The following is a 19,503-nucleotide window of genomic DNA, read 5'->3' as shown; positions in this document are numbered from 1 at the left end:
AGCATGGTGGAAATGTGAAGGGATGCATGTTTGCTGCTGATGTGCATGTGCACCCCCTCCCTGGAGGTTTTGCTGAGAGAGATGGGGAGAGTGGCGTCTTTCTCCTTCTGGGAAGCTGTTCATGCATAGCTGGCCTCCTTCCATTGAAGGACAGGCTACACACAGTCTGAAAACACTTATCCAAGACATGGCCTGCAACACACTGGCTTTGCAGGTCTAGTGTGTATGTGTGTGTTTGAGTCAGTGATTTAGTGCAGGAAACCAAGCTAACAGTTAGCCTCACCGCCTTACACTTCCTGAGGAACCGTGGTTGAGCAAAGATGGAGAAAGCGTCAGAACATGTTGTGTGTGTCAACTGCGCTGCAGTGTCACTGTGCTTGGCCCAACTCAGGCCTCCCTCTTCATCTCTCACTGTGTGCTATTCACTACTCCAAAAATAACGTCCTTACGCACAATTAAATAATTTAGAAACTAAAACATTCATAATAGAACAGTAATAGCCTGAAATACATCTCCATATTGCCCAAGTGCCTGGCAGGTTAGAGAGACCACAGCACAGCCACACAGAGAGACCAGTTAGAAGAGACCTCATCTGCAGTACAGCCACACACACAGAGATACCAGCAAGGAGACCTCAGCCACATTATAGCCACACAGAGAGACCGGGTATGGAGAGACAGCACCAGGCTGAACAGGATTACGCAACACGATCTTAAAAATCTCATGAGGAATCTTGAGAGGTACTTTAACACACACTGATAATCATGAGATTAAAACACAATCATGGTGAGTTACTGCTACTGGTAGCGGCTGTTAGCCCTTTCTCCGCATGCTAAGACGCGGCACACAAACACACCGTGATGAACTGCAGGAGAAAACTGCTGTTGCGTGTGATTTGCAGTATCTGACATCCACTACCAACATAAAGCTTATGTTTCTGAGTGAGTGTGTGTGTGTTGCTCTAAAACCCTGGAAGGAGCTTCAGAAGAGTTTGACACTCGTAGGGGGAATAGCTGGAGTATATTTAGCCATGCTTAGGCTTAGAGTCAACAACATGCATGATCAACACCTGGCTCTCCTTCGCAGGTATGCAACACATAGCTGGGTCACAGCACACACTGGGACTGGTATTAGGCCTGGGTTAAGCACTGCTTGCTAGGGTTGGGTATCGAGAACCGGTTCCATTTTATAACCAGTTCAAAATGTACAAGAACAGTGGATTCGATAAGGCATTCGCATTTCGATTTCTCACTTCGGTTTCTAACTTTATGAATATTACGATCCCTTGGTGGTATTTTTCCGTAGAGAAAATAGCTAATTTGCAAGAGGTTTCTTCCGCACTGTCGCTTGTACTCACCTTCATCAGCCTTTCACATGGCTAAAGGCTGATTGGTTGACTTTACAGCTGACATATAAAGCCAAAGAATTTCTAGCCTAGGCTACTACCTCTACATTAAATGATCGCCCGACAAAATGAAACGAAAATGGCAGTGGCCACAAAAAAAGGCTAAATTGCTCAAACTAATTAGTTGGAGAGCTCCGAGATATTTTCTGGCGAAATATATCCAATGAAAATAAATGGATGGATGTTGAGGATAAGAGCGTAGCTGTCGTCACATATAGTGTTCTGGCAACTCTAGCTTTAATGTTAAGATTACATTTACATTTAGTCATTTAGCAGACGCTCTTATCCAGAGCGACTTACAGTAAGTACAGGGACATTCCCCCTGAGGCAAGTAGGGTGAAGTGCCTTGACACAACGTCATTTTGGCACAGCCAGGAATCGAACAGGCAACCTTCTGATTACTGGCCCGATTCCCTCACCGCTCAGCCAACTGACTCCTTAGATGTCAGAAAACAATTTAGTCTTGATGAACGTAGGAATTAGCTAGCTGTGTGTTCCGATAGTAGGTTAGCTTGCTAGTTACAGAGCTGTATCAGCAGTTTTCACGTCAATTTGCTAGTTGATAGCAGCACGGTCGGACATTATGCACAAAAGTGACGGCTCGCAAGTAAACAATTTTCCCAGAAATAGAAATGACAGGTTAAGCTCGTATTTATTTCCATCTCATAATTTGACATCAACTTTGGATGCTTTTTGTAGTTATATAGTGTAGGCTATAGGACTAGTACAGGATTCAGGGCTCCAGACTAACTTTTTTTTACTAGGAGCACCATAGCCCTGACTGAACATTTTAGGAGCGCAGGCAGAAAATTTAACTAGAGAGGGTACAATTTATGGGGAAATTGTGGGGTGTGCTTACGTCGGTTGCAGATGGGTCATTTTTACAACTGATATACAGCGACGCACCACACAAGCTTGAGTTTAAATACATTATCTAATGTGACATTACGTACTGTATGCAAGTCTTAGCTATGCCTTAAATGTATGATGCACTTATCAATCAGTCCTCCTAGAAGGGGCGATTTTAGACCCTTTTTAGGGGTGCTCAAGCACACAAATTTCATCTCAGCACCCCTAAAAATAAAACAAAAAATAAAAAAATAACAATTATTATTGTTTAATATCATTTGATACTGGTAGTCCTTAGTTTTTTCATTCATTCAATATTTTGCATAATAATACATTAATTAATTATTATCCAGTGAAATTAGGGATTTATTAGCAAGGGGGTTTAGCACTTTTGCAAGGCACTGTATTCATGTCATATTCTCATTGGGGGCTGAACACCCCTGAGGGTCTGATCCTAGAATCGCCCCTGTCCAACACCACACTTGCTGAGCAACAGCGCGAACACATGCAGAGATACAGTAGCTAACAACGCTAGTGCTAAATAAGCATTTAGCTGCTCGGCTCCATGATGCCGGGTAAGAAGAGCTCGTGAGACAGCTCACCAAAAGAACGAAGGGGAACCCACTTGTCTGGCAGATAAAGACATGTTCGTAGGAACCTAGCGAAAAATAGCCTAAACATTCCCAGACTTTTAGCTACGGTACTAATGCTGAGGGCTCGCTGATACTTACTAGAACGTGGTATCTATGCGTCGTTGCTAACGTTGTGCAAACCCAATAAATTCAAAATTTGTTGGTCGCACGTGTGCGAGAACTTGTAAAAAATGCTTGCACTGTCTCAAAAACTGGTCGCAAAATACGACCATTTGGGCGCAGTCTGGAGCCCTGGGATTGGATAATAAGCCTAGAAATGTTGTTGAATAAATACAGAAAGCGCGACATGTTTCGTTTTTCACAGAAATATCAATTATATTCTCCTGTGTCTATTTGCACATCTGAATCAGAGCTAGCCAACAGAACATTATATTATTATATTTTTTCTCTCCAGACAAACTTTTGGAATCGGAACCAAGATTCGATAAGGACCGGATTCAAAAACCAGAATCAGAACCGGAATCGATAAAATTGAAACAATACCCAACCATACTGCTTGCTGGCTAGAAACATACCGAGGCTGACATATCTCCACCCCGCCCCACTCCCTGTTCACTCTCTTTCTCTGCTCCTCCATTTTGAAAAAGCATGGTTTCCCCTCCAGCAGTATACAAATAAAGAGTGGGTTGCAGTTTGTCATGATGTTACGATACTATGCCATGGAGACAGTGACCTTGATAAGCGTGCTATCTATTCCAAAGTTTAGCTACGGAGAAAATAACCTATATAGCCGTTGCTAGTGTTGCTAAATCAACCAGGCATGTCACTTTAAGAGGCAGAGCCAGTCCTTCCACATATACATAAGGGAAAGTCCCGTGGCCTACTGAAGGTGTGTTTCTTCTCTCTCTCCCTCCCTCAGCAGCAGTCAGACTGCCCCAGTTACAGACATACCAGGCTAGAGCTCGGAGACACTGGAAAACAAACAGACAGTAGTCAGACCTGCAGGGCAGCCAGCTGCTGTTAGCCCATCTCTCAGCCTGTGAAACCAGATCTCATGGCAGTTAGAGCAGTACAGGTTAGAGCACATAGAACTAAACCACCAGGGCTGGGCTGGTGTGTAAGCCCTTGGGTTCTGAAATCCGTCACTGGAAACAGCAGGGAAGAAACCGGGTGCCGAGTCGTCAAGGTAACGAGCTGCAACAAACCCGCACTTTTCACGACCAGCCAACAGCATAACACTGCTTGGATGTGGCCTGGTCTAACAAAGACTACCTCAGCCGGCCACTAGCTTCTTTTAAGGCTACCACAACCACCTGGTCTGGTCTGGTCTGACCCAGGCTACCACAACCACCTGGTCCAGGCTGGTCTTTCCCATGCTACCACAACCACGTGGTCTGGTCCCAACCAAACACAGCCCGGGCGATAAAACAATAGGGATATGCACCGCCATAGACAGCAATAAGTAAAATGCTTTATAGTTTCACTTAAAAGCATTACATTCAAACCGCCAGGAAAACACATAACCCTCCAAACAAACCGTAAGCGTGCCTTTTTTTCTCTCTTAATAAACAGCCCACAATGTCCCTTGATAATAGAGCGCGATAAGAATGACATGCAAAAAAGCAAATCATTGTATCGTTTGGTTGCACCATCAACATGTGACACAGAAACAGCGTGGAGAAAATATGTGCTGACGGTTAGCAAGAAGTTATTCACAAAAAAAGGCCAGGTCAGCTCATCAGTATGGCAGTTTTTATCCATTTCATGCCTGACCTATAACAGAACACTGGTGTGTAAACTGAGCAGGAAAACCGTTAAAAAAGGGAATACAACACATAAACGTATTATATCACCGTAGCCGCTTCCACACTTTGGAGTGCAACCAGTGTTTTTAGCTGACTAGCAGCTATATAGCTAGCTCGGTCAGTCCGTTCACAAAGATTGCATGGTTGTGTCGTTAGAAGGGTAAATCGCCATTACGTGGTCATAGCTATTGTTAATTTTCTGTTGTTGTGCAAACATTCAAATGATTACCTGTGTGCCTTGATGAATATAGTAGTTACATAAGTACGGTGGTTACATAAAAAATAAAGTGGTTAAATTCAAAATGATTTCTTCTGGTCTTTATTAACATCCTAAAGGTAATTAAAAATTATCATTAATTATCAATAAATAAATAAAATCTATATTCGGCTATATTACCCAGCCTTGTCCCCTGGCCTGCACAGGTAATGAAGCCTTCTCATCACACTGTCTCAGTCCCAGCCTGGAGAAACACCTTGATGGTGCTACTGGAGAGACAGAGGAACCAAATAAATGACACACTGGCCTCGATACAAACTCTGGAGCAAACTCTGTCTCAGTGTCTGACCGGGCACAGAGCATACTAGGAAGACATTTCAAAATACAAAGCCTTAAAAATGCCATAACAATATAATTTCCTCAACGGTACATTTCATACAAGCAAGGAGCAAAAGGCATCGGCAAAAAAAGAGTCAAAGTTGTTGTAAAGATGACCAACCAGACCCAGCCTCACCGACCCCTGGCGGGTTATAAAGGGAGAAAAACAGCTGAGTGGTGTGATTGTGTGCTCGTCAAAGGAGGGTGCTTAGAGGCATTGTGCGATGTATATGGCACCCAGGCCGCCTGCTAAAAACAAAGTGTGGCTCCGCTTGGCCCCAGCATAGGCGTCCTCTCTATAGCTTTTGGTTAGGTATGCTTTTCAGTCACGCACATCCCCCACCCCCTCCCCCACCTCCTAAACCCCTCCCCCCTTCCTGTGGCTGCATTTCTATGTAAATGGCCAGCAGGGTGAATGGCTGCAGCTGGCCCATCAAAAGGCCAGCAGTGCTGAAGGCCCCGTTGATTGAGATTCAGCCAGGCCAATCATACCCTACGCAACCGCACCTAACACACTGCCAGGACACACTAAAACACACACAGCCCCCCCAGTACTAGGTCACCTCCCCCCACGGCCTGATAGCTGCGGTCTCACACAACACACTCCGCAGCACTATTCCAGGCCCCCCACCTTTCATCTCTCAATTGATCTTTATAAAGGTTTTTGTTGAGGAAATAGAGGATACTTGGCGATCTGCAGGTTCATTTAGTCTGCTCTGCTCAGTAAAGCCAATCCTAAAATGGCAGTCCTTTTCTGGAGCATGTTCTACCCATCAGTGATAGAAGCATTTAAAAAAGGCTGGATGAAACCCAGCTCAATGCTCTCTCTGATAGGCAGCAACTGAGATGAGAGAAAAGGAGAGAACCGGTGCAAATTCGCAATAGCTGTGACCGTGTACGTGCATGGGCCAAAGGGTGGGGACACTTTTGTGGACCGAGCGGAGCGAGCTATAGAGTTGCTGGTGGCAGTTAAACAGGCATAGTATGAAACATTTAGGAATGGGGAGAAGAGACCAGCGGTTCCATGAGAGATGGCTCTCTCCAGGGTCAGACAGACCGAGCAGGCAGGCCAGAGCAGCCAAAACCAGAGAGACACGTCAAGAGGAGTTCCAGCCAGTTTTACCAGAGCCTCTCTCGACTGGCTAGCTAGCTTATGACTTTACGTTACAGCAAACCTAACATCCTAAAGCATGTGAGATGTGAGATCTCACTTAGAATTTTACCTTCCGGCAACCAGAGTCCATTCTCTGTGCCACGTATGGGTAAAACATCAGCCCGTTAGCTCAGCTCTCAGCAGATCAAAACACCAACTGTTGTCTCCGGCTTTACTCCCCTCCCTCCACTGCTAGTCCCACACCCCACCCCCTCCCCGTGCTCTTTCTCCACTCACATCTGCCCACACTAACAGAGCTGCCACCTCCCCCACGCTTAACATCCACATACACACTCCCCTCCGCTCCCTCTGTTTCCCTCTAAAACACTTAAAAACAACACATACTAACATCTGATTAAGATAGATACTTGACTCAAAACATCAAGGATTTGAAGAAAAAATTCACAAAAGAATGACCACAACAACCATTGTTCACAGTAGCAAAGAACAGGCTAAATAATGACCTGGGTTTTTAAAATGTCTCCCACCTCTGAACGAAAGTGACTGACATGCTAACTCTGACTAAGAAGCTACCAGATAAAATGTTCAATCTTCAAACATGCCTCTAAAAAGATCAAAAGCGATGCTGTTAAAAGTACGGTTTTGAAAATGCAGCAGCGCAGAGATGGGGAGAAAACCTTTGCCTTTGATGTGTAAGAGTCAGGAGAAGAAGCAGAGGAGGAGGAAGAGGAGTGAGAGAAAAACATGATCAAAAGTGGTGCAGAGGAGCGGCAGGGACAGGCAGAGCATAGGAAAGGAGCAGGCATCCGACAACAGGACCCTCTACTGTTCCAAATGAGGCTCCACTGATCCCTGGGGGAGAAGGGGCGGCCACTGCCATTTTGTGTCTGCGTGTGGGAAGAGAGGGGCTGCAATGGATTTCAAAGAGCTCCGAATGGCATTTGATGACGCCGGCAGGTTGTGATATGAGGAGAAAGCTATCCAAAATGTACTCTGCTAGAGAAGGGAGGACAAATTGTAGTAGCCATGCTTGTTTACCAACAGGCCGAGCACACACTCAGCCCACTCACAGGGTGGGGGAGGGGAGAAAGGAGACAGAACGCGAGGGCAGGAATTCAAGCCACCAAAACAGGATGATCAGAAGAAGTAGGTTACCCCAACGACCAACACACACACTGTACCCTAGCTTATGTCAGGCACAAGCTCAGCCTGCTGAGCCCAGATAACATTGCATCAACAGAATGTAGCCAGGCAGCCTACGCTGGCCAATGTTCCCTCTTACCACTGACACAACACTGACCGCTGAGGATTCCAATCAACAGGCCTAGAGATGAACAGTAGAGAAAAGAAGCACTCAGTCGTTTACTCATTCTCATAGCTAAGCATTGAATAATTACCATGATAAAGACATCTATCCTATCTGTGTCTCATGCATGAATCTTGCATATCAGCAGGAAGGCATGCACATTCACTAGAGAAGGCAGCTCTGGTAAACAGGCGATAGTTCAAACCCGTTGAGAGGGGATGTGGTGGGATCTGAACCACAACCTCGCAGTGACAGTAGCCACGCTGCCAGCTAGCTCACGGCATGATAACACTGCTAAACAGCAATGTGCGTAGCTGTTCTTACACACCCTGCACTGCAGAATCTGCTGAAAGCATCCCCAAGACCAGAGCATCAAGAGCTGGGCGAGTGACGGTGGTGCAGGACCTGGTAACTGCAGCAGACACGGTCTGACAAGAGGGAGAAGCAGCTCAAGACAGGCTAGACACAAAGTGGCCTCCTGTCCTGAAACACAGGAAATGGCTGAGAGAAAGCACCGCTCCCAACACAGGACCCCACTGACTCATTTAGAACTCTACTTCCTGTCTCATATGCACACTCTCTGCAGCTCAAAGTGGACAAGCCTCTAACCTACTGTGGATGCTGGTTCAACATGCCTGAATCAGTTGCATGAGGTTCTATCAGTTGATGCAGGACCAAAACCAAAACACAGCAAACTATCAACACCCTACTACATTTGTCAGCCACAGTAAGAGTAGATTAAATCTGTCTGGGTCAGACATTTGGAACAAAATACCAGATCCAAGAAATGGCCAAACTAAATATTTATCATAGGCTACTGCGCTTGAAAAAGTTGAATTGGGCAACATCTCGGAAACTACGTCACAAAATATCCTCCTGCCATAGATAACCATGATGAATGCTGCCCCTGCTTACCCAAATACCTGACCAGAAACAAAAAATAACACAACCTAACCTTTGAGAAGATTCATACTAGTGAACACTAGGATACTAACAGATTGTGTATTCACAATTAGTCATATCTACAAGCTTGTCTGAATCACAAAGAAAATAAGAAGCTAACAAGCAAAAGTGAGCTTGAAGGGTTTGTCTCTGTGGACTTCCATAGATCACCTTAATAGTAAGCATAGGGGCTCCCGACAGGAGTTGAGGACGAAAACACCAGGGGCAGAAGCAGCCCCACTGCAGTGTTTCCCCCAGCACTGATACTGCACCAACCCACTGCTCATCAACCACATTTTTCGTTCTAGTCAAGCAAAAGAGTTCCACGGAGTGTCCTGTCAGGATACTGGTGAATACAATGATCTTCAGCACAGACACTGCTGATGACACTAATATCCTCAGTGCCATCCTGCTGGCGTGTCCTTGTTTAAGACATTTATCTTTCCTCTAAAGGAGTGCAATCATGCACCAATGAAGAATCTACATTAACTTCAGAATAAATGTTATCAACAATTAGCTATGTGACAAGAAAAACATTCGAACAACACCATTACTTCTACAACGGAAAAGGTGTTTCACACACACCAAGGATATTTTAGTACAGAATTGTCTTAGGACGTTTAATCACTGGGCAAAACAACACAACCATTTTGACGAACCTACTTTAAATGTTTTAATACAATTGCCTACCTACCATGTTTACAAATATAGCAATATACTATGAAATGTCACAGGGTTAAGTAACTGGATCAGTCTGGGGTGGATACCTACAGTAGCTACCTAGGTTTGGTTGTCAGCTACTAGTAGCTCTAGCAAGCTTGTTACATAAACGGTCATGACAAAATGTGAAAATACTAGCTAGCTACACTACTGAGGCCTACTACTACTACTGGGCTAAAAGCAAGCGGACGTTGAACAACACTTAAAGGGTAGCTAACGCTACAGAGCTACAGTAGCTAGCTAAAGTAGGTTAGTTTAGCTGGCTTTGCCAAGTGGCTATCTTGCTTGCTAGCTGAATGTTATTATCGACGACAATGTGTTACTACTAGTGTACTTACCTTCGATAGAATTTCAGCTAACGTCGGCTACTTCTTAAAAGTCTATAAGCTTATCCCCGATATTCCCACCCGATGCTTGATTTTCCCATTGGATACTCTCCAGTTGATCAAACTGCCGATTGGAGACATCCAACGAAACTTGCTGAAAACATCTTGGATCAAAATCAGTTCACTGGAGGCTTGCTAGCTAGCTAGCTTGCAAAGCTAGCGCTAGCACTAACGTTATCGAATTCTCAGACCAACAAGCGGATGAAAAAGCTTCTCAAAACGCGCGTGCAGAATTATTACGTGGTCTTCATAGCTAGAAATTACGATTAAATTGTCTATTAATCAAAACTGAAATCTTGATTGGTGAATTCAAAGTAGAGAAATGTGTATTTTTCCGTCAAATGTCTCTGCTGCAACCACTTCCAAACCGTTATCAGGCGGCCTTCTCAAGTCCAGACTTCGACGCGGAGAGCAGGAGACCGAAGCGGAATGAAACAAGGAATCTGATTGGGTGTTGTTTGTGGGCGGTCACAATTTTTGTGCCTGTGCAACTGACGCCATTAGGAGTCGAGTCAGGGATGTGGCCTGAATTGATAAGACTGTCAAGAGTGGCCAACATGGTTTGCAAAGAACTCCAGTTTCTATAAAATGAACCTATCTCCATTATACAGTAGGGAAACCAAGCAAAGGAAATGGAGTACGGTAAGTGGGACAACTTGATTTACGTTACTGTAGTCTTTGAGACATATCTATCTTACTTTTAAGCGAATACAGCACACAGCCAAATTCACAGTAAAATATTTGATAAAACTGTATTTATTTACGGTTTAGTGAGCCAGAAGAAAATGTTGTCATGCAAAGTGGGAAACTAGTCAAAACATAAAAACATAAAATGGAGACACTAGTTGGCTAAATCGACAGTTATTACAGTTAACACTTTTCTATTGTGTTTAAAAAGCTACACAAGTCAACCCATATTTAGTGAGCCGTCGGTATGCACTATCATCCATAACAAATGTACAGACAATTGAGTGAGTTTCGTCGAGCAATAAACATGGCGTGAATGTCAATGAAACAAATGATACTATTGGTTAAGAAATAAAAAAAATCTTGAACGTGTTTCTGATTGGGTTGTTGAAATGTTTGTCATGGTCAGAGTGCTTGCCTTATTTTTCCTGACAGAATATATCAGAGCACCATATTTGAATAAATAATTAAATAAGAACAATTCATGTATTTGTCAATTACATTCGGAAAAGGATATACATAGACAGTGCATGTTTTAGATTTATGAAATAAAATAAAAACAACAAAGTATAATTATATGAACAAATGTATAAATATTGCATAAGAGGGGTAGAGTATGTTTTCTATTTTAGTACTCAGCTGTGCCCTTGATGTTCTTTCCTCCTAATCATCAATCAGGACAATAGCGCTCTCTACCGCTACACAATTGAATTGCCTCATCGAGGTATCCGGTAGTTGGCGGCGGGGATATTTTACCATATGGTTTAAACCATTAAAAAAAGAATCGAAGTATTTTTTCTGTTATTATAAATAAGCTTATAGTATATGTTTTATATATATATATATATATATAAAACATATAGCTCTGAAAACAGGAATGTGTAGGTCATTTCAACATCTTGCATAAATAATGCGCAACTTGATAGTTGCAAGACGTAAACTCAACATAAGAATGGGCATTTGCTGTTTTATTTTTAAGTGAATGGTAACCTAAATAAAATGTTATTGTATTCTTAACTGTGAGCTGTGAATACTTGTATTTATATAAGATGGATGAAATAAATAATAATGTAAATATTGAAGGGTCAAAGTTTAAAGTTCGTTAAGTCCAAGATTTTGTCAGAACAGAACATTTGCTACCCTATTTCTTCGTAGGCTTACTCTTTAAAATTATATTTCAAGTAAGTCAGTATATCTATGTCTAACCGTTAAATTATTTTGTAAAAGGGAATGAAATACACACGTATTTACCCCGCAAAGAAGGTGGCGAGTGAGGTATCTTGTATTTCTCATCTTTGCCGAGCACGTTGAATAATACACGTATGCGCACACTGACGCAGACATTGGAGCCAAACGGATAGCTAGGAAGCTAGCTTTAGAGTTTCGTCCGACAAACGTCAACAACCAAAATGACATTTTTAAAAGATACGTTAATTTGCCTGTCTTCGTATATATTCTAAATAGTTTAGGCATCGTAGCTTGCCTAATATGGCAGCATTGCTTTTGCATCGTCGTGCTGGTTTTTGTCGGAATTACAAGACCGCAATTTTGACATTACCAGGACGATTTAACAGTCTATCGACAATATCTGTTAATAGCCTTGCAAATCGGAACGGTGCAAAGTTATTGGAGTCCGCATGTCTCAACTGTAAACAGTTATTACGTGACGGCCCATTGCGATCATTTGGAAGTCATTCACACAATGGTCTTAACTCTAAGCTCATTCTGGTAAGTCAACGACGTTTGCTAGCTACTAGCAACCTAACTTCATTTCTGATTTGGAGATGTTATTATCTTGACATCTATTTTTAATCCACGTCACTGATCCAACAGTAATGCCCTGGATCTGGCTTCGAGACTTTCAGGACTATTTCCATTAGCAACAGTGTGATAACTAAAGTATCAGTTTAGTTATTCATGGCACCTTCCTGGTGGAGGCTTAGAATTCTTGAAAAGACCTAGACCACAAGTGCCTATCTATATAATCATAAAATATGATTTATACGTTTGTCCTATATAATACACATAGCAAGAGGGATCCTGCCGCAAAGAACTGTTCCATCTGATTCATGCCCTCTCTTCACAGCCATTTATGCACAAACCCTTAAATCCCAGACTGGTTGGACTAAGTCAAGTGCTGATCAAGAATAACTTGATTAAAAATCATTTTGGACTGTGGAATCTGTTTGGTAAGCCAACACCAAGCCTAACGTTCTAAGCTCTGAGGCTCACCTGACTCACTGTGATTTACACTAATTTCTGAACTTATCATCGCAGGAGCCACACATTACTTTAGTACATCTCAGTCCAAACAGGAGAAAAAAAAGCCAGATGGATCAAAGGGAAAAACACCAGAAGAAGATGAAGGTAAAGGAGGACATCCTTGCGTTCAGCCAGTGTATTGCTGAATATGAGACTAATACATTTTCTGATTGTAATTGGTCTTTATGGTTGTCTTACTTGGTTGTCTTTCACATCATTTTGCTCCAGAGGAGAAGAAGCGTCGAGAGCAGGAGGACCAGATGTACCGGGAGCGCCTGCGTACCCTCTTTATCATCGCCCTCATCATGAGCCTGCTCAACTCCATCAACACCAGTGGCGGCAACATCTCCTGGAATGACTTTGTCAACGAGATGCTGGCCAAGGGAGAAGTGTCGCGCGTGCAGGTGGTCCCAGAGAGTGACATTGTGGAGATCTACCTTCACCCGGGGGCGGTCATCTTTGGACGGCCGGTAGGTTGAAATAAGATTCAGACTAGAGTTAGATGGGCTGGTGTTAATGCATTTTATTTTTATTTATTAATTTTATTGTCATATTGTGGCAAATTCAGTTGGAAATGTATCCTTTGAAAGGTGAACCAGAGTTTGTGCTCCCCCACCCCTTGTTCATGTGCAGAGGCTGGCTCTGATGTATCGCATGCAAGTGGCGAACATCGACAAGTTTGAGGAGAAGCTGAGAGCCGCAGAGGAAGAGCTTAACATCAACAGCAAAGATAGAATACCCGTCTCCTACAAACGCACCGGTTTCTTTGGAAAGTGAGTAGCTTGTTGTTTTGGCCCATACAAGGTTCCACTGGTATAATTGGTATAATGCTTCAAGAGTTGGTACTGTATCTGTATTCACCGTAGCGTGTGTTTCTGCATCCCAGCGCTCTCTATGCCCTAGGGATGGCTGCCATCGGAGTGGCAATCCTCTGGTACATCTTTCGTCTGGCTGGCATGGGGGGCAGAGAAGGGGGCTTCAGTGCTTTTGTGAGCCAATACATTTTACTGACCCTTTTTAATCTATTCAGCACTTCTTTCCTAAACTTTGAGTCTACTATTGTGCTCAATGTTATTCTCTGTATTGGATGTGGTGTTGGTTGATATGAATTGTATTGATGTCTTTTTCTGCACTACAGAACCAACTGAAGATGGCTAAGTTCACCATAGTGGACAGTAAGTCAGGGAAGGGTGTGAGCTTCAAAGATGTGGCAGGTATGCATGAAGCTAAAATGGAGGTCAAGGAGTTTGTGGACTACCTCAAGGTAAAATGGCTAAAAACCCTGTGTTTCTTCTGTGGTCCCCCTCCATCTACTTTATGATTGTCATTTGTTAGAATTTCGTAGATTCATTTTAATATATATGTGTTAAATTGAGTATACCAAATACAATTTATAGATAAATTAAGTAACTGCCAAAAAACTAGATGCATCCAATTCTAGCCATGTTTTCCCAGCCCAGTATTTCAAGCCCTCGGGACCCTCTTCAACTCTCTTATCCTGTGTCTGTGTTGGTAGAACCCAGACCGCTACCTCCTTTTGGGGGCCAAGGTTCCTAAAGGTTCCCTGCTGCTTGGGCCCCCCGGCTGTGGAAAGACCCTGCTGGCCAAGGCTGTGGCCACTGAGGCTCAGGTCCCCTTCCTGGCCATGGCTGGCTCTGAGTTTGTGGAGGTCATCGGAGGTAAGACATCTGACAAATGGGTAGCATTCCTGTGTTCAGATTTGTAGATACTGTGATACTCCCATCATACTACGTTTCTGTTTCAATAGAAACCATTTTAATTGCCTGCTGCTGTAGAACCCTTATTAGACCAATGTCTGTGTGTGTGCTGCATATGCAGGGCTAGGGGCTGCCAGGGTGAGGAGTCTGTTCAAGGAGGCACGTGCCAGGGCTCCCTGCATCGTCTACATAGACGAGATTGATGCCGTGGGGAAGAAACGCTCCAGTAACATGTCTGGTTTCTCCAACACTGAGGAGGAGCAGACCCTCAACCAGCTCCTGGTGGAGATGGACGGTGAGGAGGAGGAGATTACAGATTGATCGCCTGGACACAGATTACATTAAATGTAGCTACTAAGAGGACCTTTCCGTGGAGAGTCTCAAACCAAATGTATTTCATCTATAAATCTGGCTTTATAAACATGGATGGTGTTTATCCGTTAACTAAGAACACTGGGAAATCTTTTGGATTATACTCTTTAGCAGTGTTGCCACAGTTACTTGAAAGTTAAGTTAGATTACAAGTTACTTTATTAGTTACATTCAGCAGCTGCCGACAACACCCCCGCCGCCTCAACATAAAATGACAACCGGTTTTGCCAACACTAACTTTATTCATGTTTTCTTCAAATTTGACGTCGTATTTTTGTAGCTTGATAGCACTTTGTCGCCACCAGCACAGTGTACAACGAACTTTGATATTTCCATCTTTAGCTGACAAATACTCAATATGGTGATTGTATTTCCAACTCAAAAATGCGCATCTCTCTCCTCCTCCATTGGTGTTTGTGTCGCTGCGTGGTAGGTCTATGTATATACATGTGACGTGACCCTCATGCTGAAAACCAAACTTGATTGTCGCATAGGCTACATGACTACTCCCAGAGACGCAAGAAGAAATCAAATATATATTTTGCCATTAATGACAAAATAGTAACGCACAGTGACTTGGAAAAGTAACTTTAATCTGATTACTGGTTTGGAAATAGTAACGCGTTAGATTACTCGTTACTGAAAAAAGTGGTCAGATTACCGGCATCACTGCTCTTTACTGTATTAGGTGAAACGATCCAAGACAGGGAAAGTATGCTCAGCTATTCTTTCTTCCTGTCCCCAGGCATGGGCACCACTGACCATGTGATCGTACTGGCCTCCACCAACCGGGCGGACATCTTGGATAATGCCCTGATGAGGCCTGGCAGGCTGGATAGACACATCTTTATAGACCTTCCAACGCTGCAGGTACCCACACACCTTCAGGGTTGCACTAAGCTATCAATAGTTACACTTCTGGTTTGAATCGAATAAACCTTAAAGACTTTGCCCTTAGGGAGATGTTTAATAACAGTGTGATGGTTCTTTGGTGGTTTGGTAATGGTTCTTTTCATCTGTGTTCCAGGAGAGGAAGGAGATATATGAGCAGCACCTGAAGATCCTGAAGCTGACACAGCCTGCTAACTTCTACTCTCTACGCCTGGCCGAGCTCACACCAGGCTTCAGTGGTATGAGAGCACACACTGGCTCTTGCTGCACATTCTCTCTCCATTGAAAAAGGATTTAATCCTCTTCACTCACCCTCTAAACCCCTTCTAGGGGCGGACATAGCCAACATCTGTAATGAGGCTGCGCTACATGCAGCCAGGGAGGGCTACAAGTCTATTGACACCTTCAACTTTGAGTATGCTGTGGAGAGGGTCATAGCAGGTACAGCACCAAGACTGGCCTAATACAGATTCATACATGAATGAATCTGTTTTTTTAAATAATTTATAATGGATGCTGTTGATGCCCTAACTGTCTAACTGAAAACAGGGAGTGTGAAGAAGAGTAAGATCTTGTCCAAAGAGGAGCAGAGGGTGGTAGCGTTTCATGAGTCTGGCCACGCCCTGGTAGGATGGCTGTTGGAACACACAGAGGCCGTCTTGAAGGTAACACACACACACACTTTATCACCTGGCCACAACTCGCTTGTCTGTCCCATTATGTCCCCACTCAGTGCTCTATGTTCCATGATTACATATTTATTATATTCATTATGTATTTAAATAATATATACATATTTATTCACTGTTTACAACTGGACTGATGAGTTTTCTTGATGCAGTCATGTTCTGTTTTGACCTGGTTTGTCCATGGTCTAGGTGTCTATTGCCCCCCGCACCAACGCCGCACTCGGCTTTGCCCAGATCCTGCCCAGGGACCAGTACCTGTTCACCAAGGAACAGCTGTTTGAGAGGATGTGTATGGCTCTAGGAGGCAGGGTCTCCGAGGCCATCACCTTCAACAAGGTGACCACAGGTACTGCTGTCCGGGCTGGTGAACACACACACGCTAATCTACACATGAATTGGCTCAGAGAGGTTCTAAGTGGCGTCTGCTCCTGTGTGTGTCCCAGGGGCCCAGGATGACCTGCGTAAGGTGACCCGTGTGGCCTACTCGATGGTGAAGCAGTATGGCATGTCTCCTAATGTGGGCCAGGTGTCCTTCCCTGAAACGGAGGAACAAGGAGCCATCGGGCGAAGACCCTTCAGCCAGGGACTTCAGCAACAAATGGACCACGTCAGTCTCCATCCATCGGTCTATCATAAATATGTCAAACTGTAAATCTAATATTCATAGTGTATTAACATTGATTTAGAATTTGCATGGCCCTTTGACATGTACTGATAATAATCCAGGATAATCAAAGTGGCTGTGTGTTCTTTCCAGGAAGCCAAGATCCTGATTGCTCGGGCGTACAGAACCACAGAGAAGCTACTTATAGACAACAGAGACAAGCTGATCATGGTTAGACCTTCTTTACCCCTCACTTGGACACATCAGTGTTTCCCATACATGTAAAAAAAAAATATATATTTAAATTTATATTTAAATATTTATCAATTCGTTAAAACTTTCAAATAAAAGACAATCCAACAAGACGGTCACACATACAGGATCCCCACAAGGGGGTACAGGACAAAACTCCCCACAAGGGGGCGCACATTTCAATTGCCCCCTAGGGGGTTTACAAGCGGGAGTCCAAGTTTGGCGGGGGTTTGAGGCTTTTGCCCCGAAGTCCCCGTCGCGCTCTCCTCCCAGTCGTCCTCGCCAGTGGAGTTGAGCGACTGGCCCTCTGCCCTCAATCGCGACGGCCCCTGGGAAGGCACCATCCCTTCGCCACTTCTCCCAGGCTGCCCTTCGGCGAGGATTTCCTATCCTCTTGCGAGGATTCCAAATCCTGGTTGTCCGGCCCTCTGTCCGACCAACCGTCCAATCCCTCCGGCGGCCTGGCCCGCCTCTGGGTTACCAGCAAAGCCGAAGCGCCCAACGCTCTGAAAAGGGGACAAGTCCCCGTCTGGCATCGGGGCCGAAACCCCCAGGCAGATGACCGCTTCGACCCACACCCGTCACCGGATCCCTATCAGGCGATCCAGTATCGACGGGGGCGGGCCAATATCTGCTCGATGTGAACAGATACTCACTTGATCTTAGCCGATCAAGACTAAGGCTTGATCTAAAACCCTGCATCTCTCTTGCTGTCCTTTCCCCTAAACATTGTTTTCCTTGTGTGTTTCTAGTTGGCTAACGCACTACTGGAGCGAGAGGTGGTGAACTATGAGGACATTGAGGCCCTGTTGGGCCCGCCCCCACACGGGCCTAAGAAGATGATTCTACCTCAGAGCTGGTTGGAGGCGGAGCGGGACAAACAGGACACTGGAGAAGATGAACCACGCCCTCCTTCTCGGAAGGAACAGGATGAGGATATCAACATGCAGCCTGTGTGAAACAACTATGCCATGCAGCACTTTAGAGTACTGAACAATACTCTAGATTACAACTGTGACACATATATTTCCTATCCCTATCATATTGATGAGAAGGCATTTCAATAAAGGGTTGTCTAGGACCTGTTGGATAGCTTCTTATCTACTGCCTTAGACAGAATAGCATGTCTGGATAGTGTCTTACTCGCTTCATTAGAGCTTGGAAAAGACACTTCTATGAATGCATATGAGTGGTGTGGATCTTGGTATGGTCTGCTATGCCTAGTTTCTTTTCAAGTGTGTATTTGCTGTAGAATATTGCCTGTACAACGGGTAGTTCCGACCTTGAATTCTGATCGGTTGACAGCCGTGGTATGTTGACAATCATGGGCTGAACCATCAATGTAAAGTAAAAAGTATTTGTAATGTTAAGATCAGCAAAATTTGATGTAAGTTTTAGACTTCCATGTTATTGAGATCCATACAGAACAACAAAGTCAAAACAGTTGTAAAAGTTTATTTAATAGGTGAACATTGAATTTGACCTTTAATACTAAATAACTTATTAAATGCATCAAAACTATTTGAGCAGAGTTTTGTGCCTTTGATTGTCTTCATTAAATGTTTTGAGAACACACCAGGTCATTTATACACATGGAAAATGGTTTCAATATGACTAAGTTTCAAAAAGCAGACTGAATGTTTTGTTGGGTTTGCTGAAGTGAACAAAAAAATTGGTTAACATGTTTAAAAACAAAACCAATAATAGCAAAAGTATTTACAAAAACATTTTATAAAAAAGATAATCAAAATCTTAAAATATGTCTGGTCAGATCCAGTATGTGTTTAAAGCTGCACTAGGTAATCTTGTAAAATAAATCAAATATGAGAAATGACCCCAATTCTTGTATGAACTTGCATGCTTTCTTTCAGCTTAAATTTGATTTACAGCGGTTTCACAAAAAATGCCAAGGACGAAAGCCCACCTTGCCGAAGGCATTTGGCTAGAACTGGATTTCTGGAACGTGAATGGGTGGAAAGTAGTGGGGTGCAAATAAAAATTGAAGTGTATATTCCCCTGGCACTGAGCTGTCTGTGTTGCTGAACAACTCAGAGGGCCTCATTAGCTTACACATGTTTATTGGGGACAAAACATTAAATTTTTACTGAAACCTTTTTACCTACTGTACCTTTAAAATGCCTTAGAATGACACAACCTGGGCAAAGGCCTGTTGGCCAGCACATCCTGTAACAAGCACATCCTTTCTTTCCATCAATCCTTATGTACATATCTCCTTCCTCTATTCTCTTTACTCATAACTTCTTATAAACAAACCAATAGCAATTGATAACTGCAGACAAACTATCTGTCTCA

The 19,503-nt window shown here is 43.6% G+C and overlaps 2 protein-coding genes across 4 annotated transcripts in view; one reads left to right on the top strand and one right to left on the bottom strand.

Moving 5' to 3' along the window:
* ankrd11 (ankyrin repeat domain 11) overlaps positions 1-10,083 on the bottom strand; it is a 100,196-nt gene extending 90,113 nt beyond the window's left edge. For both annotated transcript variants that reach the window (XM_067248511.1, XM_067248510.1), the window contains exon 1: positions 9,668-10,083. The gene's annotated coding sequence lies outside the window, so the exon portion shown is untranslated. The remainder of the gene's footprint in view (positions 1-9,667) is intronic.
* Positions 10,084-10,261: 178 nt separating this feature from the next.
* Positions 10,262-19,024, top strand: spg7 (SPG7 matrix AAA peptidase subunit, paraplegin). Of its 2 annotated transcripts, none has more exons than XM_067248670.1 (17): positions 10,262-10,357; positions 12,489-12,591; positions 12,680-12,769; positions 12,893-13,134; positions 13,298-13,437; positions 13,551-13,653; positions 13,803-13,928; positions 14,181-14,343; positions 14,504-14,677; positions 15,500-15,624; positions 15,782-15,884; positions 15,976-16,086; positions 16,195-16,310; positions 16,524-16,680; positions 16,778-16,941; positions 17,092-17,169; positions 17,943-19,024. In XM_067248670.1, exons 1-17 carry the CDS (start codon positions 10,304-10,306, stop codon positions 18,147-18,149), a joined length of 2,256 nt encoding a protein of 751 aa, XP_067104771.1. In that variant the 5' UTR covers positions 10,262-10,303; the 3' UTR covers positions 18,150-19,024. The 2 variants fall into 2 exon arrangements, with proteins under 2 accessions (XP_067104771.1, XP_067104770.1); XM_067248669.1 differs by lacking the exon at positions 10,262-10,357 and adding an exon at positions 11,746-12,130.
* Positions 19,025-19,503: the final 479 nt, after the last annotated feature.

Source organism: Osmerus mordax, chromosome 13 (assembly GCF_038355195.1).
Source record: "Osmerus mordax isolate fOsmMor3 chromosome 13, fOsmMor3.pri, whole genome shotgun sequence".
Taxonomy (NCBI): Eukaryota; Metazoa; Chordata; class Actinopteri; order Osmeriformes; family Osmeridae; genus Osmerus; species Osmerus mordax.
The sequence above is the reverse complement of the archived record's forward strand: the minus strand, read 5'-3'. Positions and strand labels throughout refer to the sequence as shown.

Bases quoted from the DNA above. Each gene is read 5' to 3' on its own strand.
- spg7 (XM_067248669.1), top strand. From the start codon at position 11,891: ATGGCAGCATTGCTTTTGCATCGTCGTGCTGGTTTTTGTCGGAATTAC. The intron at 12,131-12,488 runs GTAAGTCAACGA...CTCTCTTCACAG, and splicing joins TTAACTCTAAGCTCATTCTG to CCATTTATGCACAAACCCTT. The intron at 13,135-13,297 runs GTAGGTTGAAAT...GTTCATGTGCAG, and splicing joins CGGTCATCTTTGGACGGCCG to AGGCTGGCTCTGATGTATCG.